At 42.4% G+C, this 26,084-nt stretch overlaps 1 protein-coding gene across 17 annotated transcripts in view; it reads left to right on the top strand.

Moving 5' to 3' along the window:
• EBF1 (EBF transcription factor 1) overlaps nt 1-26,084 on the top strand; it is a 411,245-nt gene that overhangs the window by 237,647 nt on the left and 147,514 nt on the right. For all 17 annotated transcript variants that reach the window (XM_086412671.1, XM_086412669.1, XM_086412666.1 and 14 more), the window contains one exon: nt 25,098-25,179. In XM_086412671.1, coding sequence (XP_086268797.1) covers nt 25,098-25,179 — 82 coding nt within the window. The remainder of the gene's footprint in view (nt 1-25,097; nt 25,180-26,084) is intronic.

The raw sequence follows: 26,084 nt of genomic DNA, 5'->3' as shown, positions 1-26,084 counted from the left end.
TACTCATCCCTTTAGTGAGTGCATGAGAAGAGAGGAGATTTACAGTTAAGGTCCTAAATCAGAGTTGGCTGTTAAAGTTTTTGTTGAGGATTTATGGAGGCTAAAGCTAAAACGGAGTGTCATCTCGGAGGTTAATCCACCTGGCACTGGAATGTGTGTCCTGCTGCCTGTGATACTGACACAGTGGAACAGCTGGGGGCGAGAGGCCCTGAGTTTGTCTCTGTGCGGGGCATTGGGGGTGGATGTAATGGTGGCAGTGCCAGGGTTCTGAAGCCAACGTATTGGTTCCCTGAGTTGGAAGATGCTCCATGGGCTAGAGCTGAAGGGTGGCATGGGCAAGTGACTCTGAGCAGTCAGAAACATCACATGTCTGTCTAGCGAACCATTAAGTAATAGCCCTTTTAAAGTTCAAGGTGACTACATGGACTGAGGAAAGTATGGCGGCAAGGGACTTAAGAGGAAGAGAGGGCTTCTTTGTTCTTCTAAAAGTGAAAAAGTGAGCACCGAAGAATTGATGTTTTTGAACTGTGGTGTTGGAGAAGACTCTTGAGAGTCCTTGGACTGCAAGGAGATCAAACCAGTCAATCCTGAAGAAAATCAATCCTGAATCTTCATTGGAAGGACTGATGCTGAAGCTGAAGCTCCAGTACTTTGGCCACCTGATGTGAAAAGCCGACTATTGGAAAAGACCCTGATGCTGGGCAAGATTGAAGACAGGAGGAGAAGGGGACGACAGAGGATGAGATGGTTGGGTGGCATCACAGACTTGATGGACATGAGTTTGAGCAAGCTCTGGGAGTTAGTGATGGACAGGCAAGCCTGGTGTGCTATAGTCTATGGGGTCGCAAAGAGTTGGACACAACTGACTGACTGAACAATAGGAAAAGTGAAGAAAACGCACAGTCTCACCAAAAAGGACCATGCAAAAATGGCGTCCAAGTTCATTGCTGACAGAAAGCAGGAGAGGTGGCTCCCTTCCACATAATGGTACCTTGTCTCCAGACTCTGAATGGGGCCACTTTTATACCCCAAATCCTCATTCCTCTACCTAAGAGCCAGGGTAAGTAGTCAGGCAGTAGGCATGCGGGGCAGAAGCACCCCTTGGGAGTGCTCAGTCACTTCAGATGTGTCTGACTCTTCTCTACCCCATGGACTGTAGCCCACCAGGCTCCTCTGTTCATGGAATTCTCCAGGCAAGAACACTGGAGTTGGTAGCCATGCTCTCCTCCAGGGGATCTTCCCAACCCTGGGGTTGAACTTGTGTCTCCCTCCGCCTCCTGCATTGCAAGAGGATTCTTTACCCATTGAGCCAACTGAGAAGCCCCACAAGCATTCTGAATACCTTCCCAATAATGATAAGCTGGATACAAATTGTGTAGTAAGCAAGAACATGATTTTTGACCTTAGTCAGACCTGGATTTGAACCCAGGCTCTCTCACTTAATATATCTGTGACCTCATAAAAATGGACTATTAATACTATCTACCTTAATAGTTACTACCTTAAGATTATTGTGGGAATTAAATGAGATGGTATTAGTAACATGCTCAGCAGATTACCTTGCAGATAGTAGGTGCTCAAATAATAGTAACTCTAGTAAGAACCCAGCTAAGAGTAATCATGATATACTCATTGTAATAACAGAAGTAGAAGTATTATTACCAGTACTGTAGTAGCGTATCAATACTTGTCTTAGTAATATTTTGCTGGAGATCCTAGATACTTGATCGGTGTCCATTCACTCACTATACAATGGATGTTTGTGATGCACAAACAAAATTCTACTGAGAACTGTGGAAGATGAAGGATTAAATAAAATCTCTCTCCACTTCAGTTCAGTTCAGTCACTCAGTCGTGTCTGACTTTTTGCAACCCCATGGACTGCAGCACACCAGGCTTCCCTGTCCATCACCAACTCCCGGAGCTTGCTCAAACTCATGTCCATCGAGTTGATGATGTGATCCAACCATCTTATCCTCTGTCGTCCCCTTCTCCTCCTGCCTTCAGTCTTGCCCAGCAGCAGAGTCTTTTCCAGTGAGTCAGTTCTTCACATCAGGTGGCCAAAGTATTGGAGTTTCAGCTTCAACATCAGTCCTTTCAATGAATATTCAGAATTGATTTCCTTCAGGATTGACTGGTTTGATCTCCTTGCAGTACAAGGGACTCTCAAGAGTCTTCTTCAACACCATACTTCAAAAGCATCAATTCTTTGGTGCTCAGCCTTCTTTATAGTTCAACTCTCACATCCATACATGACTACTGGAAAAACCATAGCTTTGACTAGATGGACCTTTGTCAGCAAAGTAATGTCTCTGCTTTTTAATATGCTGTCTAGGTTGGTCATAACTTTCCTTCCAAGGAGTAAGCGTCTTTTAATTTCATGGCTGCAGTCACCATCTGCAGTGATTTTGGAGCCCATAAAAATAAAGTCTGACACTCTTTCCACTGTTTCCCCATCTATTTCCCATGAAGTGATGGGACTGGATGCCATGATCTTCGTTTTCTGAATGTTGAGCTAAGGGGCTAGTCTGATATAGACAAAGGCTGTGGTAACTTGGTGTTCTTTGGGCCAATGTGATCAAGGAGGCTTTGGCATTGAAGGATGAATTTGATTTCCTTTCAGTAGACAGAATTCCATGCAATGGGAATAGTATGTGCAGAGGTTTTGAGGTGATAAATAGCATACTTGCAGAGAATGATGAGACACTTGACCAAAGGTTAAATGAAGAGCAGCTTTGGGGAAAAAAATGAATTTGTTTCAGACAGGCATGGCCCCAAGTGTGATCATTGAAATTAGGCAGCGTATCAATGCACATAGCTCTCCTGGGTGTTCACAACCAAGTGAACCTATCAGATTCATGTATAGATAACATAAATATAAAATGACCGGGAAGAGCCCTAAGAAAGACACTCACAGATGTTGACTTAGGTATATGGAGAAGTGAGACATTAACTCCAAATTGGGAGAATCTGGCAGTCTTACTGGGAGGGAAGGAATCTGGACAAGACCTGGAAGGTTGGTGGGGCTTGGAGAGAAAAGCATTACAGATCTAAGAAACAATTGAAGTAAAGCTTGGAGGTTGGAGAGGAATCTTTTATTTCCCAGTGAACGCAGCCATATCTTGTTTGTGGGCTCACAAGTTTATTCTACTTTGGGGTAAAGACCACTATAGTTTCCTTCATGTCACTTGGCTAAAATGGAGGACAGATAAAAAGACCTGTCATTTGCAATCTCTTCACATTCCAGCCAATATGAGTCTCTTGTAGGGAAGATAAATTGGGGCTGATTCTTCCCTTGATAGACAAACATTGGGAAAGATGATTGCTGTGGATCCTCTTAAGTCACTGATGTGTCCCAGGCAGGAGTCTGCCTGCATCCTCTATGCCTGAACCCCACAGTCCACGGAACCAGGATGAGTGTCCATTTTATCCGTTGTCTCCCATCACTCACCTCACCCCTGACCTCATCAGGAAGTGAACCAACAGCAAAAGATCTGTTCAAGGGAAAGATCCTCTCCTTCCCTCTGAGCCCCTACCTTCAAGACCAGGCTGTGGACTGTCTCAACATGAAATACAGAGGCATACTTTTTTTATCTGTGTTGTGGAAAAAGGGGAGCAGGTGTTGAGCCTCTACTAAATGTTTGTCTCTTAAACCTTGGTTTCTCTATGACTTGCTACATAAAAGAACATAATCAGTATAGAGAAAGGGCAAGCTCAGTGTCTTCCAGATTTGTTATTTGATGATGAGTTTGTTATCTAATGGTGGCTTGATGTAGAGTGTGTATGTGTGTGTGTGTGTGTTCGTGTTCCTCCCATCCTCTTCACTCTAATGAGCCAACGGGTCTTATTGAAGGTAGCATGTGTCAGATGGGTCTGCTGTTCTCTTTACAGAATTGTGGTGTCTCCACTTCTGAATTTCTCAGGCACCTGAACTAATGCTAGTTTACCACTAGAAAGCACCCAGTATAATGCGAGTGTCATATTACAATTAACAGTAATTCTGGTGGTTGTCATCACTTACTCCGAACAGAGGATCTCCACACAAGTATGACACCGTTAACGGCTGCTAATTCAAAGGCATTGTGTGAACTATGACAGACCCTGGTGCACCTTTTATGCTTATTCAAATGAATAAAGTCTAGCAGTTTAAATGGAGTGGAGAGAGAAAAGTTTTAACACATTTCTGTAGATGAGCCCAGGAAGGGTCAACTTGGAAAAAAAAGTTGTGTTAAGGAAAGTAATTAAACAGAGCCAGAGAGATTGAATATTAGTGCTTTTGCAGAGTAAATGAGGATAAATTCTGTTAATTATGTGACTTTTCTCAGTACTAATGTGATAATAAAGGACTCTAATTCTGGAGCGGCTTGTCACAATCCCAGCTAAAGCAGTGACCCCTGTACTAGGTGAGACTGAGCAGTGACTTATAAAGCTTTCTAACAAAAAGCAAGAAATCAGAGTTAAATAGATTTTTTTTCCCTCAACTCTCTGTGTTTAGTATAAAAAAACCACTACCCAACACCGACTCGAGACTGCTGCTGAATGGACTATCTTACTTGAGGCACAAAGCACTTGTGCTTGCTTTTATGTTTAGTTCCTAAGGGAAGAAATGTGAGCAATTTAGAGTATAAATAGCCCAGTGCAGGATTCTAGTTCAACGATTAACAGCACCAAAAAGATTATACTTAGGATGTTGGTGGTGAAATTTTGGTCTTAAGGACTTGAATCTTATAAAAATTTATGTCATGGTGAATGAGTGGGAACTTGTGTTAGGGCAGCAGAGAAATGAAGCTTGATTGTTTGCAACATGATAATTATGGTGGGAGCACAGAGGAGAGAGTTTGTGGATACTGGTTTGGGAAGGTTAGGATAATGTCCAGATCCATGTGACGGTTGGACTTGGTCTTGACTAACGATTAGTTGTTCAGGTGAGAAGGAATGGGAGAAGGAAAGACAAAGTGTGATAGGACGAGCCATAGCACATGCAGGGTTGCAGAGTGGGCAAAGCAGAGAGTGGTAGATGGAAGGAGAAGTGGTCCATGTAAGCTTGAAGGTAGAAAATGGGAGGAATAAGGTTACAGTGGTAAATTTGGTCCATAATACGAAGGAGAGGGGTGCTTCAACAGCAGAAAGGAGGCTTACGTTTTTTGGGGTTTTTTTTAGGCATTTGCACAGGTTTTTGAAGAAGGAAATGGCAACCCACTCCAGTGTTGTTGCCTGGAGAATCCCAGGGACGGGGGAGCCTGGTGGGCTGCTGTCTATGGGGTCGCACAGAGTCGGACACAACTCAAGCGACTTAGCAGCAGCAGCAGCACAGGTTTTGGCACACAGTGGACTGTGAGCAATATTGAGTGCATCTTGACTGACGCATCCCCCAGGAGCACAGAAAACCTAGGTTCTGGAGAGCTCTGTTCCAGCTCTTAGAGCACAGGCTGCTTCATGAGCCCCCACATTCTAATCTTCTCTGTACTTGTCCTCTGTACTTGTCTGTTGGTAGAAAAGTTAATCATTCAACTGTTTTCTTCCCTGGAGAGTTGGGGCAAGGGCAGAGGGTGAATGGAGGAGTGTCAGGTTGCAGTGAGGATTAAAATACTGTGTGCACTCCCCTATGTTAATCACAGCACTGTATATAGTAGCCAAGACATGAAAACAACCTAAATGTCCATCGACAGATGAGTGGATAAAGAAGATGCGGTGCATGTATACGATGGAATACTATGCAGCCATAAAAGGATGAAATCATGGTATTTGCAGCAACATGGATGGACATAGAAATTGTCATACTAAGTAAAATAAGTTGTAAAGAGAAGGAAAAATACCATATGATATCACTTGTATGTGGAACCTAAAATATGACACAAATCAACTCTCCTACAAAAGAGAAACAGACTCATAGATGTAGAGAACAAACTTGTGATTGCTAAGCAGGGTGGATTATGGAGGAGGGAAAAATTGGAAGTTTGAGATTAGTGGATTCAAACTATTATATATAGAATGGATAAACAATAAGGCCCTACCATATATCAAGGGAATTATATTCAATATCCTGTAATAAACCATAGTAGAAAAGAATACGAAAAAGAATATATGTGTGTGTGTATAACTGAATCACTTTGCTATACAGCAGAAATTAACACATTGTAAATTCAACTATACTTCAATAAAATTTAAAATTAGATAAGTAATGTATGCACTAAACACAGTATCTGACACATAGGAACTGCTCAATAAAAATCAACTGTCTTTTAACTCATTACTGTTTTTATAAAACCTAACTTGGGAAAGTATTCAGTTAGGCTGCTTTGAATCAGTCTTTGCCTTAAAAACATCAACCATATTCAGAAAGAAATTGGTATTCTGCATCTTCCTAGTTAAGAGTCATTGCACTAGAGAGTGCATGCACTCTTGATCCTATAGTTCAAGGAAGAATACCTGAAATCCTGTATTTTCCCAGACTGTTTCCTTTAAGAATAACTTATCATCTTTGTAAGAAAAGCGCCTTCTTTTTTGAAAAAGAAAAATAAGACTTCAAACTCTCTATGAGTTGAGGGGAATGTTCTAGAAGTGAACTGTTTGGTTGGGAGAGAACACATTCTGGGGTTCAAGTACTGCTGTCTCCACAGCTCTTGGCCTGAGCTGGGGGGATTCTCTTGGCTTTCAATCAGGTTCTTCTTTGTTCCACGTGGTAGCCCTTGCACCCCAGAGAGAAAGAGATGAGAACTCAGGGGGAAGAGTTAGAGACCCAACTCTAGCCTTTCACACCCACTGACAACTTCTCTGGTTAAGTTTGAAGATGCTGTGCTTTTGCTTAGTAAGGAAAACTATTCATTTATCACCATTGTACTTATTTCTACCATATTTTGTGGTTCATCCCATCAGAATTAATAATCTAGCTTTGGGTCAACAGGAAAAGGCATTTAAGATCAAGTGTGTACATTTGGTGAGAGGTAGGGAGGGTCGCCCATCATGGTCTCATTTCAGCAGATGGCCCTTAAATATCTCTGGGGCAGGATTCATTTTCATCTATTGCCTTTCATGGGGTTCTACCTGGAAGTGATGAGAAAATCCTTTTGTTTAATCACTGTTATATATTTTAAATTTTTTTACTTTATTTTGGAGCACAGTGGACTAACAATGTTATGTTAGTTTCAAATGTACAGCGGAGTGATTCGGTTATACATATTCACGTATCTGTTCTTTTTCAAATTCTTTCCCCATTTAGATTATTACAGGAGCAGAGTTCCCTGTGCTATACAGTAGGTTCTTGTTAGCTATGTTTTACATATATCAGTATGTACATATCAAACCCAAACTTCCAATCTATCCCTATTGAAAGTTAGGAAAATCAGAACATTGGGACTCCCTCAGGCATTTTTTCACTTGTTCATTCATTCAGCAAATATTTTACTGCCAGATGTTGAGCCTTATTCTGGACTCTGGGTGAAAAAAGACAGTGATAGGGACTGAAGGGGGCTGCTGAGGTAGGATGCAGCAAAGGCCTCCCTGGGGAGGTGATGTCTAAGGGAGAACTAAAGGATGAGAAAGAACTGGGTCAGATCATTCCAGGGCCCAGAGTGAGAAAGAGTTTGGCTTGTTTGTGGAAGTAAAAGGAAGCCTCCAAGGCTGGGGTCAGAACAGAGGCTGCCAGTAAGCAACTGGGTGACTTAGGCCATACCACTTGATCTCTTTGAGCCTCAGTAGATCAATCCATCAAATGAGAGCAACTATACCCATTACTGATACATCCTTCAAGAGTTTTTTTGCAGAGCAATTAGAAAAGAAATCATTTTTCAAGTGAAGCATAGTTTAAAAAGTATAGTTTGTTTTTATTATTGATTTAGCAAAGAATTATTGCTAATAGAACTTAGCACAAGTTTGAATACCTGTTTTCCATTCAAGGAGATTTATTCCCAGAAATAACAGAAACCCACTCTTATTATATAGTTTCACTTTTAACTTGGTCCAAGAGTGGGCAGGGAGCCTTGCTCTGTAGTCTTACTCTCTATTATGAACTATAACTGGCCTCATATCCTGGTTCTGCTAGTTACTGCCCAAGGTCTCTTTTACCAATGTTTCTAGCCTCAGTATATTCATCTGTGAAATGGGGCTATCAATGGGACCTATCAGGGAATGTCATGTTGGGATTCATTGGAATGATCCCTGTAAATGCCCGCTGAGTGAAATGGGGGCCTGGGACCCGCTGAGTGAAATGGGGGCTTGAGGTGAAAACACGAATGACTCCCATGTCAGTGAGGCCTGGCCAGATGCAGGTGTCCTCCCATTAAATGTAAGGAGAGAAAGCTTGTTTATACTGGGTTGGCTGTGTCCTCTTCCATAGATATTTTTTCCAATTTGCTGACTTTCCAGGCCACAGACTCTTCAGAAGCTGGGAGGAAGGCATTGAGTCAGGTGTTTTGTTTCCAGCATGGTTAATTGGTTGTAAAATGCTACTAAAAACTTACTGCTTCTGATTGAATTAAGTGCCTTAGGAAATCCAGCTGTGAACAGGTGGGCGTGGATGATGTTCCCTCTGTCTGTACTCACGTCCATGGACAGCCTCATGCTGATAAAAGTGCATCTGGTTGCAGATGCTTTTCCTGACTTTTCCCTTCACCCAACTTGTCAGCTGCCAAAAGTCTGGAAGAAAATCAAGCTTGAGTACATCTGAATTTCAAGTGACAAGGATTCTCAAAAATGACAAAATAAAACATCCCATTGCCTCAAATGCAGAAGCTGCTTTTTAAAATTCTGAGTGGACATCCTGGAGCCTAGAGCCAGACATCCTGGAATATGAAGTCAAGTGGGCCTTAGGAAGCATCCCTACGAACAAAGCTAGTAAAGGTGATGGAATTCCAGTTGAGCTATTTCAAATCCTAAAAGATGATGCTATTAAAGTGCTGCACTCAATATGCCAGCAAATTTGGAAAATTCAGCAGTGGCCACAGGACTGGAAAAGGTCAGTTTTCATTCCAATCCCAAAGAAAGGCAATGCCAAAGAATACTCAAACTACGGCACAGTTGCACTCATCTCACATGCTAGTAAAATAATGCTCAGAATTCTCAAACCAGGCCTCAGCAATACGTGAACCGTGAACTTCTAGATGTTCAAGCTGGCTTTAGAAAAGACAGAGGAACCAGATATCAAATTGCCAACATTAGCTGGATCATTGAAAAAACAAGGGAGTTCTAGAAAAACAACTATTTCTGCTTTATTGACTATGCCAAAGCCTTTGACTGTGTGGATCACAATAAACGGTGGAAAATTCTGAAAGAGATGGGAGTACCAGACCACCTGACTTGCCTCATGAGAGATCTGTATGCAGGTAAAGAACCAGCAGTCAGAACTGGACATGGAACAACAGACTGGTTCCAAATTGGGAAAGGAGTACATCAAGGCTGTATATTGTCACCCCACTTATTGAACTTCTATGCAGAGTACATCATGAGAAATGCTGGACTGGAAGAAGCACAAGCTGGAATCAAAATTGCCGGGAGAAATATCAATAACCTCAGATATGCAGATGACACCACCCTTATGGCAGAAAGTGAAGAAGAACTAAAGAGGCTCTTGATGAAAGTGAAAGAGGAGAGTTGGCTTAAAACTCAACATTCAGAAAACTAAGATCATGGCATCTGGTCCTGTCACTTCATGGCAAATAGATGGAGAAACAGTGGAAATAGTGGCTGACTTTATTTTTTTGGGCTCCAAAATCACTGCAGATGGTAACTGCAGCCATGAAATTAAAAGACGCTTACTCCTTGGAAGGCAAGTTATGGCCAACCTAGACAGCATATTAAAAAGCAGAGACATTACTTTGCCAACAAAGGTCCATCTCACCAAGGCTATGTTTTTTCTGGTAGTCATGTATGGATGTGAGAGGTGGACTATAAAGAAAGGTGAGCACTGAAGAATTGATGCTTTTGAACTGTGGTGTTGGAGAAGACTCTTGAGAGTCCCTTGGACTGCAAGGAGATCCAACCAGTCCATTATAAAGGAGATGAGTCCTGAGTGTTCACTGGAAGGACTGATGTTGAAGCTGAAACTCCAATACTTTGGCCACCTGATGTGAAGTGCTGACTCATTTGAAAAGACCCTGATGCTGGGCAAGATTGAAGGCAGGAGGAGAAGGGGAAAACAGAGGATAAGATGGTTGGATGGTATCACTGACTCAGTGGACATGAGTTTGGGTAAACTCTGGGAGTTGGTGATGGACAGGGCGGCCTGGCATGCATGGGGTTGCAAAGAGTCGGACATGACTGAGTGACTGAACTGAACTTGTCAGCTGCCAAAAGTCTGGAAGAAAATTAAGCTTAAGTACATCTGGATTTCAAATGACAAGGATTCTCAAAAATGACAAAACAAAACTTGCCATTATCTCAAATGCAGAAGCTGCTTTTTAAAATTATGAGTAGAGTCCATTGGCGATGGACAGGGAGGCCTCGCGTGCTGCAGTCTATGGGGTTGCAAAGAGTTGGACACAACTGAGAGACTGAACTGAACTAAGAGTCCTATTTAGTGGAGCCAAAGGGCTCCTTTTTAAAAATTATTATTTTTTTAAATTAAAAATGGGCCCAAAGAAGCCCTTCCCTAGCCTCACAGATGGATGACTTGCTGCTAGTTTGGTTATTATAGTTTAGAGAAAGAGATATGAACTGGGACTCTACTCCCAGACCTGTTAAAGTTGGCCCTTACATTGTCTGAAAGATGGGCAAGCTTCACACTAAATATGTATTTCCAGCTTCTGTTAAAATGGGAAACTCTGGCAACACTCTTCCCAGGTTCCCCCTTGAAGTTAGTTAGCTGGAGAAGTGTCAGGCTGCCCCATGTGGACCAGGACATCCTCTCTTCACTTCCTATAGTTCCTGGTTCTGTCTCAGGTGTTACATGCAGCCTGGTTCACTCATTGTTGTTACCTGCATGGAGAGACCTATTATTGTTGTTGTTCAGTCGCTAAGTCATGTCCAATTCTTTGCCACCCCTTGGACTGCAACACACTCAGCTTCTCTGTATGTCACCAGCTCATGGAGTTTGCTCAAACTCATGTCCATTGAGTTGTTGATGCCATCCAACCATCTCATCCTCTGTCATCCCCTTCTTCTCTTGCCCTCAGTCTTTCACAGCATCAGGGTCTTTTCCAAGGAGTCATCGCTTCACTTCAGGTGGCCAAAGTATTGGAACTTTAGCTTCAGCATCAGTCCTTCCAGTGAATATTCAGGGTTGATTTCCTTTAGGATAGACTGGTTTGATCTCCTTGCTGTCCAATGGACTTTTTATCTGTCAGTCTATCTATCTATCTGGACAGTGAGTTGAGAGGAGGTCATAGGACATTGAAATTGTACAGCCTGATTGTTACCAGGGCCCAATAGAGCAGAATATTCTCTTTTACTTACGCTTTTTGAGGATCCTCCCTTTTGCTACCTTCTCAGCTTCACCCTTCTGCTGACATCTCCATCTTTACCTGCCTGCCTCCTTTCCTGAAGATAGCTTCTCTACCTTCTCTCCTCCCCAACCTAGTAGAGTTTCCTTGTTCTGTGATCCCTGTTAGGTGGGATACTCATGGATTATGTTCTATTATGGACTCATCTTGGAGAATAAAGTTTTCCAGCACACACAGCCTCACATTTTCCAGGTTCAACTCTAAGTAGAATGGAGCCCAATTCTGTTTTGAGTGACTCTAACAGAAGTCCTGCCACAGGCTTGGATTAGGCTTGATTGGCTAGACTTGGGTCACATGCTTGTCTCTGTAGCAGTCATAGAGTTTGAGGGGTGGGTGCTGTGACTAGTCAGGTCAGGATCACAGGCAGTAATCTGGCCCAAGTGTGGAATGACTTCATACTGCTGAGATACAAGGACTCCTGGGTGAAAACAAGAAAGTTCTTCAAAAGAAGTATGGAGGGTGGTTATCAAAATGGGTGGCAAAGGATTCTGGGCAGTCAACTCACTGATTCTTTCCACAATCTTGTGAAAACTATGGACACGTTCTACAGGAAAAAAAGTGTGGGTAAAACTTTGGATACAACATTAAGGTATTCAAGAACCTGACGCAGACCATCCATTGACTCCAGGTTAAGAATATCTGGACTTAGATAATTTCTAAATTCTTGTTCCATTTTATTAGATGATTGACCAATTTTTGTGATAAAAGCTTCCTTGGAGTTTTGTTTGGAGTGTTTTTGTTTTAAACTGAAGCTGTTTAAGAGTAACATGTTGAGAAGGGAGGGCAAGGCAGTGTGACCTGTGAGCTGCAAAGCACCCTCAGAAAGTCTCAATTATGTCATTGTTTGTCTCCAATATTGCTTTAGTTTCATTTTCCATCAGCAGCCTTATGATATCATGAGAAATAGTGCTTAATAACATGTCAGACTCTATTTTGCATTATGATTTTAAAATGATAAATTTCTTCTTATATTTTTATGAACTAGAACACATAGACTTATTAGATAGCCTATAATATAAACTGGAATAATTTGGAGCTCATGAGATTATTGTCAGTGCTCTGTGGGCCTGACCCCTCACTGGTCATTTTTATTTGGAGACTGATCCTGAGCTTTAAATCCAAATTAAGGAGTCACTTGCTTTTGTCTGAACTTCACTTGTGGCGTGTTGTCATGCAGTGATTTTTTTCGATGAAAGCCATTGCTCAAATTAAAGTCGTTATCCCCAGTGGTATGTGAGCCTGGAGGATAGGAGGCAACAGAGAGTGATGCTGAGGCTGGGATGGGGAAGGATGTATCCTGAAAAGTGAACAGACAAAAGGAGTGAGGTTTTTTTAAGGGGTGTTGATTTAAGTAGGTTTCAAAATAATTTTCATTCTGACAAGACTTCCTCTTGGGAAAGGACTTCTTCAGCTGATGCCTTCATCTTTCCTTTTTGGTAGAAAAATGAGCTCGTTTCTTTCCCTTGAAGCAAAAACTCATCAAGTATTAGCTTTCTATGGTAACTAGGCACTTCTTTCTTTCTCTGTGGCTTATGTTGGTCAGGAGGTGGGATGGGTGAGTGAATTTGAGTTTTCTTTTTACTCCGAGGTGATTTGACATAAGTTTTTGTGCTAAGTTTCAATGATGTATGATGTGACATCCATTCCTTCCATGCAGTTCACTCTTTTTGGTATGTAAATCTATCATTGCATGTATCACATGCTATTGACATGACTTTTGACTTTAAAAATTAAATTAAGTGTCAAGTCTCAAGATTCAGTGTATACCTGAATTATTGGAGTACTTTACCCCCTAATCTTCTCCCACAAGGGCAGGTTTCCCAGGCAGTTCTGACACAGGTGGCCTGAGAACTGCTTTTTTTTTTTTTTTTTTTTTGAGAACTGCATTTTGATGAGCTTCCGTAAGGGGGGTGAAGTTGTCTCTGTGCTTGTGTTTGGCACGTAGTAGGTGCTTAGTAAACACTTCCTGAATGAAGGAGGTACTGACTGAATTAATGGATGACGTAGAAATAGCCTGAAGCAAGGAATAGCAAATAGCCAAAAACTTTAATCACTGAGTTTCAACAATGTCATCAGAAGGGTCTGTAAGATTTTGCAGAAAGGAGATCCATTTCATACTATTAATTACATGACCTTTTATGCCTTTGGGTTATGCTTAAGTGCTTCAAGAACACTGGCAAGTTTAGCTTAAAGATAATATTTTAAACGTTGATGTTGAGGAATTTTAAAGTAGGAGATTGAGGACACCAATGGTGTGGAATCTGCCCAGTTGATATTCTTTTATGAATTATGCATATGGGAAACTAAGATCGACATCTTACAGAGTGTGAGATGAATAGCTCTTAAGTGTTCTCATTTGAATTAACTGGCAAATCTTAGAGAATAAAGACTTTCACAAAGACATTCATCATTTTTAGTTCCTAACTTATCCGTTGCAGAATGGAGGAAGCCTTCCCTAGGTTCCATGCTGAATGATATTCACTTCAATTTTAAAAAAAGTTTTCGCTTGTCTTATCTTAAAGTAGTGCCTATTCAGAAAAAATTAAGAAAGTAGAGAAAAGAATGGAAAGGAGAAAGAAATAATCTTTGTGCTATAATACAAAGTTAACTGCCATTAATGTTAACGGTCAATCATGTAAGATGTTTACTTACTGTTTCACAAATACAGCTGTCCCTGGTGCTGAGGGAGATAGAGAGGCCCTCTGAAGGTGTCTGTAGTGCTATGGAGGGGGCAGATGGTTACTCAAGTAACTGGAGTACAAGATGTGAAGACCAAATGTGACCAGAGCTGTACCAGAATGGAAGAGGAAGTGATTAATTCTAGCTGAGGTTCTTGGGCAGGTTTCATGGACTCAGTGCATTTAAGCTCTACTTGGAAGATAAGTAGGATTATAGGAAGTAAATTAATGACACTGAATGTTTATACTTCATAAACTTTTGAAAAAAATAGTTGCATGTTCAAAAAAACCCATGTGTTTCCGTTACTGTAGATTTGAACTTCATATTTCTCTGATATTTATCACCTCCACAGGGGAAATTAATATCGAAACTCTTTGAGTCCTTAGAGGAAAAGTGAAATCGTAACATCAGATTCTAAATGAATCTGCTTCAAAATTTTATACACATGGGTATTAAACAGAGGGGTATTAAAAGCCTTTCATTTTTAACCTGTGGCTTTCTGTTGGCAAGAAAGACATTGAAAGATAGTGACTTGTGGAACTGGTAACCACGGATAGTATAACTAAATCCTTAAGGTGATATTCATTGACTCCTCCCAAGAGACCCAGGTTACACTGGTTTTGCTTTGGCCATCATTCTCTGAACTTGGTTTGGCTCTATTACAAGACTTACTGGTCTTTCATTATGGTTAAAATCTATTAATGTATTTGAAATAGGAAGGTTTTTCATAAGCAAAATTGAAACACATTAACAGTTACGATTGGGATTATTCCAGTGACAATACCAGAAATCTGTATGCTGACTTCAGCTCTAATCTTGAATGAATTTGATAATGCTGATAAGAGTATAGCTGCTGCTGCTGCTGCTGCTAAGTCGCTTCAGTCATGTCCGACTCTGTGCGACCCCATAGATTGCAGCCCACCAGGTTTCCCCGTCTCTGGCTAGATATGGTCAATGATCTGTATGCCCATATCTATCATATATATATAACGTACAAAGGAATGTAGTTTCATGGATGTGGGTTTTGGAGCCAAACTGCCTACGTTCAAATTCCAGCTCTACCACTTACTAGACAGGTAATCTTAGGCAAATTACATAACCCCTCTGTACAGTTATCCATAAAATGAGACTAGAGATAGTACTTCATGGGGTTGTTATGAAAAGTGAGTGAGTTAATACATGTGAAGCACTCAGAACAGTGTCTTGCATGTGGTGTACTTGTGTGTCTGCTGTAGTATCTGCTTAGTTTAAGTGTTGGGGTTCCTCCTTTCTCATATGTCTGGCTTTGTGGGATGGGTCATGGTTATTGAAGCCAAGTGACACTTGCGTCTTTTCCAGCCTGGGGAAGGATTTGCCTCGGTGACTCAGAATCCCAAGACCCAACGCCTGGATCAGATCCTACCCTGGGTCTGTAGGAACTCTGTGCTGCATGATTCCTTGCAGATCGTGACCCTTGTAAGGGAAACAGTTTCAGACAAATTTATTCTGTCTGTGCCCAGCTCTGAGAAGGAAAAACACTTGGAATTTGTTTTGTTTCTTAATTTTCATTGATGTATAATGAATTTACAACATGTGTTTCTGTTGTACAGCAAAGTGAATCAGTTATATATACATACATACATACATACATACATATATATATATATATATCTCCACTCTTTTTTCAATTTTTTTCCCATATAGGTCATTCCAGAGTACTAAATAAGGCTCCCTGTGCTAGACAGTAGGCTCTCATTAGTTATCTATTTTATATATAGTGTATGTGTGTGTATATATATACACACATACACTATTTTATATATTTGTCAACCCCAGTTTCCCAATTTATCCTACCCCCTTTCCCCCTTGGTGACCATAGTTTGTTTGCTATGCCTAATCTGTGCCTCTATTTCTGTTTTGTAAGTAAGCTCATTTGTACCCCTTTTTATATTCCACATATAAGTGATATCGTCTGGTATTTGTCTTTCTCTGATTTCACTCAGTGTAACAATCTCTAGGTTCATCTATGTCACTGCAAATGGCATTATTTCACTCTTTGTAATGGCTGAGTAATATTCCATTGCGTATATGTACATCATCTTCTCTATCCATTTCCTCCATCAATGGACAACACTTGGGTTTATTATCTGCTCATTCCTGCTGCAAAGAAAACTACTAGGGTGACTCAAAATGTCTGCCCATGGCCAGGGTTTATACCTTAATACACTTAAGCAAGAAACACTTGACAGTTGAGTAAGCTTTGTAGAAGAGTGTCCCTAAAGATGGACGCCTTCTCTGCAACACCTAATTCAGTTCTTTGGGGGTTTAATTAAATTCTCGCTCAATTTCCATTGTAACCTTGCAGCAGTTGGTGTAAGCTACAGCCCCCTTGCCCTGGCATCCCTTCCGTGTGTCATTTCTAAAGAATTGCAGTTTATTCTTTCCCTACTGGCCGCTGGTTCTTTGGCCTTCCCTCTCCCCTTTTGCTATCCTGGTGCTTTTCCCCACCTTTCAGATTTGACTTCTAGCATCAGGAAACCTATTTGTTGTGGGTGCTTTTATTGAAAACTATTTTTAAATTTTCTAGTCTGCTGCCATGCTATCCCAACCCCCACCCCTTTTTTTGGGAGGGGATTGGGGAGTAAATCCTTGCCACTGATTATGTCCTTCCATCACAGCCTAGCTCTGAACTCTGAGGTCATGAATGCTTTTCAAGTTGATCATGTTCATCCCTTAGGCTGAGAACACTTTCCAGAAATGCCTAAGATCTAAAGGACCTTGGCCAGGGGAGAAGGTAAACTCCTAGAAGTCAGTGGCCAAGAATAAGGGCAGCCACATGCTCTTCCCCTGGGATCCCCAAGATAGAGCCACATCTTAGTGTCATTCCACCTCCCACCTCAGGCAGGGAGGAGAGAATGTGCTTCAATCTACATAGAATCCCCTCCGTGATCCTATTTCTCCCCTTCTGGAATTTCCAGTCTCTCAGACAGAACTGCAGGGGTTTGAGTCAAGGCGGGTCCTCTCTCAGCGGTGCATTATCAGAGAAGGAGAGGAGGTCAGCTGGACAGTCAGAAACCTTTGCCCTCACACAGGCTCAGCCTCCTCAGCCCGCCCTGGTGGCATCCCTGGGGTTTTGGCAGACTTGGCGGGTATCATATTTTCACATGGATGAACTGTACTCTACAACTTCTTCTGTGTACTAGAACCCAAAAGTGTTGACATTGAAAATAAAGTTTTCTCTTTCTAGCTGTTTCGGTCCCCTGTTTTCAAGGGTGATCTGTTTTTCATGGCAGGGGCTATGGACTTGTGTTTACCTCTTCACGGAGGGCTCCCATGGAGTAGCAGTGGTATTTCGGAGACAGTTCCTGGCATCTTGGGCGTCTGGGTGGGAATAGGTGCTTTCTGGTTAAATATTTTTAATTTGAGAGAACCCTTGTACTCCAGGAAAGTCTTCTTGGTTACATCTGGGCAGTAGATTTAGTCTCAGAGGCAGATGGTTCTGTGCTTCGGTGGCAGAGCCCAGAGGATGGCGCTGTTTGTGGCAAGGATTCCTCCTAAGATGACCTTTGAATCATGAGGCCTTTGCCTCTCTACCCTCCAGCGAGTGTGTGCAGGAGCAGCTTGAGTTTCACACAGAAGGGACCCCACAGCTGTTTCCACACAGCTGTTTCCCTCACTGGGCGGAGTGAGTCTCCGTGTCTGGAGTATCTTTGAGAAGGATCGTCTGCCACGTAACCATCTGCAGGGAGAAGTCAGAGGAACTTTCAGGGAGCCTGAAGACTGCAAATGGGGCTTTTATGTCTTGGTTTAGGTGTGCCCTGATGCTTTTGTTTTCCAGCCTGGACATTATGAGAACAGCTGAAAACATCCAAATGTGATTTTTCAGAATTTGGGTTGGGGCGGTGAAAACTCAACCTGCTCAGCCCAGATCTATGGCGATGCTTTGCATAATAATTAATGAGGTACAGGCTGTTGCCTACTGGATGGTTTTACTCCGTGTGCCCTTTAGGGTGACTAGCTGGAACCCTCTGTGATTTAAGCTGCTGCCTTTCCTCCCCTTCGTGTCTTGGCCTTTGGAAAGAGCCACTTTAGTCATTATTACCTGTCTTTTGTTTTTTTCTTTCTTTTGTTTTTTCCTCTTTGTAGGTCATTCAGTGAAACCTATAGTTCTTGTCAGTTACATAGATCTTTGCTTCCTTTCTTAACCTTAACATTCAAAGAAAGAATACTTTCTGTACCTGAAAAATTTCAGTATCTCTGAACATTAGAGCAGTTGATGATAGAAAGAATTATTTATTCTTCTATGCCAGGTACTGTTTTAACACTCTACATATATTACTCATTGAATTCTCAGTAACCCTCTGAAGTAGGATTTTCTTGCTCCCATTTTACAGATGAGGCACAGAGAGGGCACAGAGAGGTGAAATAACTTTTCTAAAGTAGCACAATTAATTAAAGAGTAAAGGTAGGATTATGATGAAAGTCATAATGCGGCTGGAAGGGACGGTACTGTTACTGTCATGTTTTACTGAGGTTCAGGGAATTGGAGAAATTTACTGAGGCTTATCTTATCTTTAACCCAAGCACCCGTCTAGAGTACTCCACTGCTGTCTTCATCATAGAATGGTCCTATTTCTACCCTTGGGAGGTCTGGGATTCTGTTTAGCTGTATAAATACTTACCAAAAAACTATTGGTTCTGAGTCCTGTGCCATGTACTGGCTATACAGAGATGATTTTTTGTTATTTTATATCCTTATATGGATTGGGCCTATCCTGTTGACTAATAACTTTCCTTCTGGGGGTGCCTAGTGGTACCTTCGGAGAAGGCAATGACACCCCACTCCAGTACTCTTGCCTGGAAAATCCCATGGACGGAGGAGCCCGGTAGGCTGCAGTCCATGGGGTCGCCAAGAGTCGGATATGACTGAGCGACTTCACTTTCACTTTTCACTTTCATGCATTGGAGAAGGAAATGGCAAACCACTCCAGTGTTCTTGTCTGGAGAAACCCAGGGATGGGGGAGCCTGGTGGGCTGCCATCTATGGGGTCGCACCAGAGTCGGACACGACTGAAGTGACTTAGTTGTAGTATTAGTGGTACCTTTGGTATCTAGCACTGTGCTCGTCACATGGAAACTACTCCTTATGCTGAATATCTCTTGGTTGGTAAAATGTGATACAGGGAAATCATTGAATAAGCAGTTATGTTCTACAAATATGTGTGTTCAGTTCAGTAATGTTCAGTGAGGGTAATGTCGTACATTAGCCTCGTTGGTGAGCTGAAACACAACTTCCATTAGAGTGTCACTGGGTTTTATGACTGTCACTTTCCTAATGGAGGTGTGTGTGTGTGTGTATTCAGTTGCTTGCTGCTACTGCTGCTGAGTCACTTCAGTCGTGTCCGACTCTGTGCGACCCCATAGACGGCAGCCCACCAGGCTCCCCCATCCCTGGGATTCTCCAGGCAAGAATACTGGAGTGGGGTGCCATTTCCTTCTCCAATGCATGAAAGTGAAAAGTGAAAGGGAAGTTGCTCAGTCGTGCCCGACTCTTAGCAACCCCATGGACTGCAGCCTACCAAGTTCCTCTGTCCATGGGATTTTCCAGGCTAGAGTACTGGAGTGGGGTGCCATTGCCTTCTCAGTTGCTTACTCATGTCCAACTCTTTCCGACCCCATGGACTGTAGCCTGCCAGGCTCCTCTGTCCATGGGATTCTCTAGGCAAGAATACTGGAGCAAGTTGCCATTTCCTCCTCCAGGGAATCTTCCCAACCCAGGGGTCAAACCTGTGTCTTCTGCAAGTCTCCTGCATTGCAGGCAGATTCTTTACCACTAAGCCACCAGAGAAGCCCTTCATAATGGAAATAGTAGACTGCAAAATGCAGTAGCTCCAGTGTTGAGCTCTTATTGGGTTGGCTTTTGAAAAACTAACACTACATTGGAAAAATCATGCAGTTAGAAGTCGAGACATGTGGATTAATAGTTTTTGCTCTCAGAACGACTGTAACTCTGTGAGTATTATCGTGTTCCTGCCCTCTCAATTTTCCCACATACATGGTGAAGAAGGTAGGCCCAGTGTTGGTTTAGGTCACTTATAAAGTCCTGTAATCCACAGAGATAACTCATACATTAGTGAGTCCTTTGGGCCAATATATAGGGTATTAGTTTAGATTTGTCTTTCAATAAATATCTTAATTTTGTTGAATCTTAGTTGTTTTATTTATTTATTTATTTATTTTTTGCCTTTCACAAGGGTTGAGCATTCCTGAGCTGCCTAACTGTAGGACTTCTGTGAGGATTCAGTGAGATTCGGAGGCTAGAAGTGTTTTGAATAATGTAACACTGTATGACCACAAAATATTATTTGTATTGAAAGTTAATGGAAAGGTGTCAGGTTTCTTGCCACTCCTTCCCCCATCCAAAAAAATAAAAAAGCCTGGAGTTGGGTCCTTCTTGGGCTGTTTCCTGTAGTTTATGGACTTCTGGAACGCTAAGGGGTCAATGGGGGCTTTGTCTTGCCTTGGGTCAGTTTCCCACGGTTGGGATAAGGCTGTGCACTCTTTTTCCCTGACAACAACTTTATCAAACACACCCGCCACACAAAATGTGGTAATTTGGTAGACAAAAGTGTGGTTTTGAGTTACGCTAACCTCCCCTTTGTTCAAAGCCCCCCTCCTCCTTGGAATCTGATATCTTCTCGGCAGACCAGCAGATGTGCACGTGTCCCCAGGTTTACAGATGCCTTCAAAACAGCCTGATAAACCACCCCCCCAAAAAAAAATTTGTGTGCCACATCTTTCGGTGGGGATATTTTTAACTCCTGCTTCTAACTCCTTGCAGTTCCTTTAAGGAAGTCTGATCTGAAAGGGTCAGACATTTGGCATCTACTTGGGGGAAAACTTTGAAAGAATTCCTGATGCTCCCCCTGGGGTAGGGCTGGCTTTCTCCAACAGAACTGGCCCTTCCGAGTGTCTTTGCCACATAAGGGCTTGTGTGAGGCCTCAGGCACCAGTTGACGCTGTCTCTTCCCCACAACAGATGGTCAAGCCTTCAGTTTCAGCGAGGGATCCGCTGTCGAGAGGGCGGGCAGAAGATGCTGCCAGCGTGCCAAGTGACAGGGCAGCTTGGGGTAACGGGGATCTGGTTTGTGCCCAGCATAGCTTTTGTGCTAACGATGGGCTGGTGACAGGCGCCTCGCCCGGCTCATCGCCGAGGCAGAAGATCCCCTGCTCCCTTGATTCTGTTTCTCTGGCAGAGCTAACGTCCTGTTTGCCTGCCTTTCAAAATCCATTTTGGCACCAGATGGACCCCCTCATGGTGGCTAGCAGTTGTCTGACTTGAAGATGGCAGAGGGTGTGCTGACAGCTCCTTCCAACACAACCTGAATCTGGCTGTTGTGTCTGGCTCAAATGGCTTTAAACATACACAGGCGGCGAATATTATCTATCAGTCCTGGAGAACCAGGTGTGGGAGTGGGGTGCCCACTGGATGGAGAATGGCAGCGACGTCTCCCTCCACAGTGTTCAGGTTGCTAGCATGGAAACAATGGTACAATGGTACTAATAATTACTCTTATGATTACTCTTATTTGTGCAGTTGCCATTGTGGTACATTGTACCATTGTTGTCCATGGTACAATTAGTATTAATATCAACAATGCACTACTTCTGTGATTATTAAAACTACTGTAGCACAATGGTTAAAAGCACAGGCTCTGTGCAAATTTGAGTTGATCCACATTTAATAACTTTTGGGCAACTTATTTACATTCTCTGTACCTCAGTTTCCTCATCAGTAAAATGGGATTAAAGGTAGAGGTTATTTAGGAGGCTTGAATGGGAAAATATATTTGAAGTTCTCAGCTTTCTGAACACAAAGTAAGCACCTAATACATGAAAGAGATTATTATTATGACAGCCACCATCACTATGTGTACTATGTTCCAGACACTATGTATCATTGCAGTTAATTTTCTTAGTCACCTTCTATGATAGGGACTGATATTATACCCAGATTCTAGGTAAGAAGTGTGGTGCAGGAAAGTTCAGCTCTTTATCAAAAGTCACACAGCTGTATCTGTCAGAATTTGATAGGAATCTCATTCTGAATATTTTTAAGGGTCATGGCTTTTCTATCATCCCAAGCCGACTCTTACTGTCAATTTAGTGATAATCAGCCCTGTCCTGGGGTTTGTGTGGCTTTTAAATATCCTCTTCCAACCAGCTGTGCTTGAAAGAAGCAGGCAGTTTTCACACTTTAGGTGTCTTTGGATGTAAGCTTGAGCCCGGTCAAGATGGCAGACTCACTATCCCTGACCTCTACCACATCAGACAGTTTCCAGCAGTAATGTGTGGTCGCTAGGGCTCCCGGCACTTGCTGTCTGCGAGTTCAGAGGTGGGGACAGTGCAGAGACACTTAGGATTGGGACCACGCCCTCAAACCCCTCTCCTGTCCCCAGATTCCCCTATTGCATGTGGCCAGGTCTGCACTGGCCAATGGGCCAGTGTTGCTCTTTGAGCTGGATTTTATTTTACGCAGCTGGGCTCAGCAGTGTGCCATGAGTCATTTATCTTGTTCAGAAAGATTGATACACTTTGTGAACAGAACCTGGAAGTAGGGATGAAGGATTGTTCAGAAGCCAGGTCTTATTGATGGACAGTTGAACGTTGCATGATGTTGAAAGAGCTGTTTCAGGAAGATGTTTACATTTTAAAATGTGATTTTAGGGGTTGACAAAGTCATTGTCTCTCTTCAAAGAGTTATTCCCATGCCATACTTCCCTCTTGGCAGAGTCTGAGAGACTGGGGAGGAGAGAGATTCTGTTGGGACATCGCTTAGTCTGGTTTTCAGAAATTGCCTAAATTTGGTGCTTCTCTGTGCTGTGCTCTCATTATAGAGGTGCTATTTGGTTGACAGACTTTATACTCAGAGCTAAATCCAGACATCTCAGCTTGATAGTTCCTCACAAATTATGTGTATTCAAGTAGGAATTTTACTGCAGTGTGGACTTGAAATGGGGAAAAAGGTGACGACAGGAAAATTCCTATGAGAATTTAACTGAGCAACATTTTAATGCATTGTAATATTTTGGGAAAGTGGGCCTGAAGTCCACATCCCTAAAAGTAAAAAGGAATGAAGAACTTCCAGCAGCTTTTAAAATGCTGCTTTCCCCAAACATATTAGTAGGTGGATCGAGAGGTTTAATTTTAGGTAACTAACAAGAATGCCCTGATCGGACACTTTTGATCATGCTGCCTTTCCACGATGAACTTCAACAACTCCCACCTAAGAAATATAGAAATAACTCTCCTGATTCACAGAAAGGTAGAAATAACTCATCTAATTTATCACCCAGTGCAGGACACTTTTAAAAGTTAAAGTTCGTACTATTCATTTTGTTGTTGTTGCTCAGTAGCTCAGACTCTTTTGTGATCCCATGGACTGCAACACTCCAGACTTCCCTGTCCTTCACTATCTCCCAGAGTTTGCTCAAACTCATGTGCAGTGAGTCAGTGATGCCATCCAGCCATCTCATTCTCTGTCATCCCCTCTTCTCCTTCTGCCTTCAATCTTCTCCAGCATCAGGGTCTTTTCCAGTGAGTTGGCTCTTCGCATCAGGTGGCCAAAGTATTTGAGCTTCAGTTTCAGCATCAGTCCTTCCAATGAATATTCAGGGTTGATTTCCTTTAAGATTGACTGGTTTGAACTATTCACACTTACAGTAGTACAGCTGGTGTAAACTAGTATGCTGCTGCTGCTAAGTCACTTCAGTCGTGTCCGACTCTGTGCGACCTCACAGACGACAGCCCATCAGGCTCCTCTGTCCCTGGGATTCTCCAGGCAAGAACACTGGAGTTGGTTGCCATTTCCTTCTCCAATGCATGAAAGTGAAAAGTGAAAGTGAAGTCGCTCAGTCGTGCCCGACTCTTAGTGACCCTACGGACTGCAGCCTACCAGGCTCCTCCGTCCATGGGATTTTCCAGGCAAGAGTACTGGAGTGGGGTGCCATTGCCTTCTCTGGTAAACTAGTATAGTTCCTGGCAAATTGAGACCTTTGGTCACCCTAGCCAGTAAAACCATGGATCTCATTATGGAATCAATTCAGAGATCAAGGTGGCTGTGAAGCAGGACATTCCTTCTTCTATCATAAATAGCTTTTGTTTATAGCTGGCATGTAAGGAAAACATATGGGATATGTTCAAGAAATGAGTGGACTTTAGTCAGTATGGGAATCTTCTCATAAGCACTCCTATCAGAATATTTTACTTGGGCTTCCATGGTGGCTCAAAGGGTAAAGATGCAGGCAGACCCAGATTTGATCCCTGGATTAGGAAGGTCCCCTGGAGAAGGAAATGGCAACCCAGTCCAGTATTCTTGCCTGGAGAATCCCCATGGACAGAGGAGCCTGGCGGGCTACAGTCCACGGGGTCACAAAGAGTCAGACATGACTGAGCAACTTCACTTTCCCTTTCATGTTTGAGAAATCAATGGACTTTAGTCAGTATGTGAATCTTCTCATAAGCACTCCTAATCAGAATGTTTTACTTGGAGATGCTTGGATAAAAAGTGTTTACCTTGTCCTTATATTCATCTAGCATGTATTTTGCTGGTTCATCATCTGTGAATTTACGGGGCTTAAATTACATGTTGTTGTTGGGGACCATGAGTAATTCTCAGGCAATTATCTCCAATTGGAACCTGCCTTAAATTATAGGGAAGACTTAGCCTTTCTATGAGTGAAAATACTTCCTTGGGGGCTTAATTCTTCTGTGAGATCTGTTGGCGCCACGGAGAGCATTCTCTTCATATAGAACGTCTAACTTGGGTGTGAAATGAAGACTAAAGCTTTAAACCAAGTACTGGCTGGCTCTAATGTCATTCTGAATGTTTCAGAAAATGCCCAGAGAATAGAATGCACAACCCGGAAGTGACTTACTACTTTTTTTTTTTTCCCCTTCTGTGGAGGACTGAAATGCTAACCATGGTAATTTGTTTCTTCACAGGTTCTTCTTGAAATTTTTCCTCAAATGTAACCAAAATTGCCTAAAGAATGCGGGAAACCCACGTGACATGCGGAGATTCCAGGTGGGTCTGTCTTGTCCTTCTTATACCTGAATAATAACATGAGTATCAGGAGAGGGTAAAAGAAGTCTTAGGTGGAGAAGATCCAGAGTATCATTGTATCATTGTTTTCCCAGAGGTGACAAGCAGGTGAGTTTGGGTCCCTAGGTGTCTTTTCTCTACAAGTTGTTGTTTTAATTAGAGAAGGATTAGGACTGAGCCACCTGCATTCAGTGGTTGAGACAGTGGTACCCTTTGAGCCTCGTCTGGCTTCCCGAATGGACTCATACGCTTAAACCAGGGCTCCCCAACCTCCAGGATCTAATGCTGGATGATCTGAGGTAGAGCTGATATAATAGAAATAAAGTGCACAATAAATGCTATGTGTTTGAATCATCCTGAAACTACCCCCTCCTCACCCTGTCCATGGAAAATTTGTCTTCCATGAAACTCGTACCTGGTGCCAAAAATGTTGGGGACCACTAGCTTAAACCACTGCAGGTTAAGTGAAGCACATGCAAATGATGAAGTCTTCGCCTAAAGTTCTACAGGTAGAAAACTGGTCGATAGGAGCTTTGTGCTGTTTTGGAATTACGTCACTTTCCTCCTTCCTTTCTCTTGTTTTCCTTTTCCAATCTTGGAGATTATTAGTAATTATCTTATTAAAAGTGGATCTCTGAAGAAGCAGGGTGTAGGGCAGTATGGGTGACATTCAGTCTGTTTGAGAAATGTCCTTGTTCAGCCCATATAAATGTTTTCAAGCATCAGTCAGATCTGCCTCCATTTAAAGCTTTAGTGGCATGTTAACCTCATATAATTATACATTTACTAGAGGAAAAATATGTGAAAATACATTTGTTAACTTCCAAAACACAGAATGGTGGTTAGGCTTTAGGAAAGGTTGCTAAATTCTAGGTACGTGCTTCTCA

The sequence above is a fragment of the Bos grunniens genome, chromosome 7 (assembly GCF_055505025.1).
Source record: "Bos grunniens cultivar Pamir isolate PY7600 chromosome 7, Bosgru_T2T1.0, whole genome shotgun sequence".
NCBI classification, from domain to species: domain Eukaryota; kingdom Metazoa; phylum Chordata; class Mammalia; order Artiodactyla; family Bovidae; genus Bos; species Bos grunniens.
This window is presented reverse-complemented; position numbering and strand designations above follow the sequence as displayed.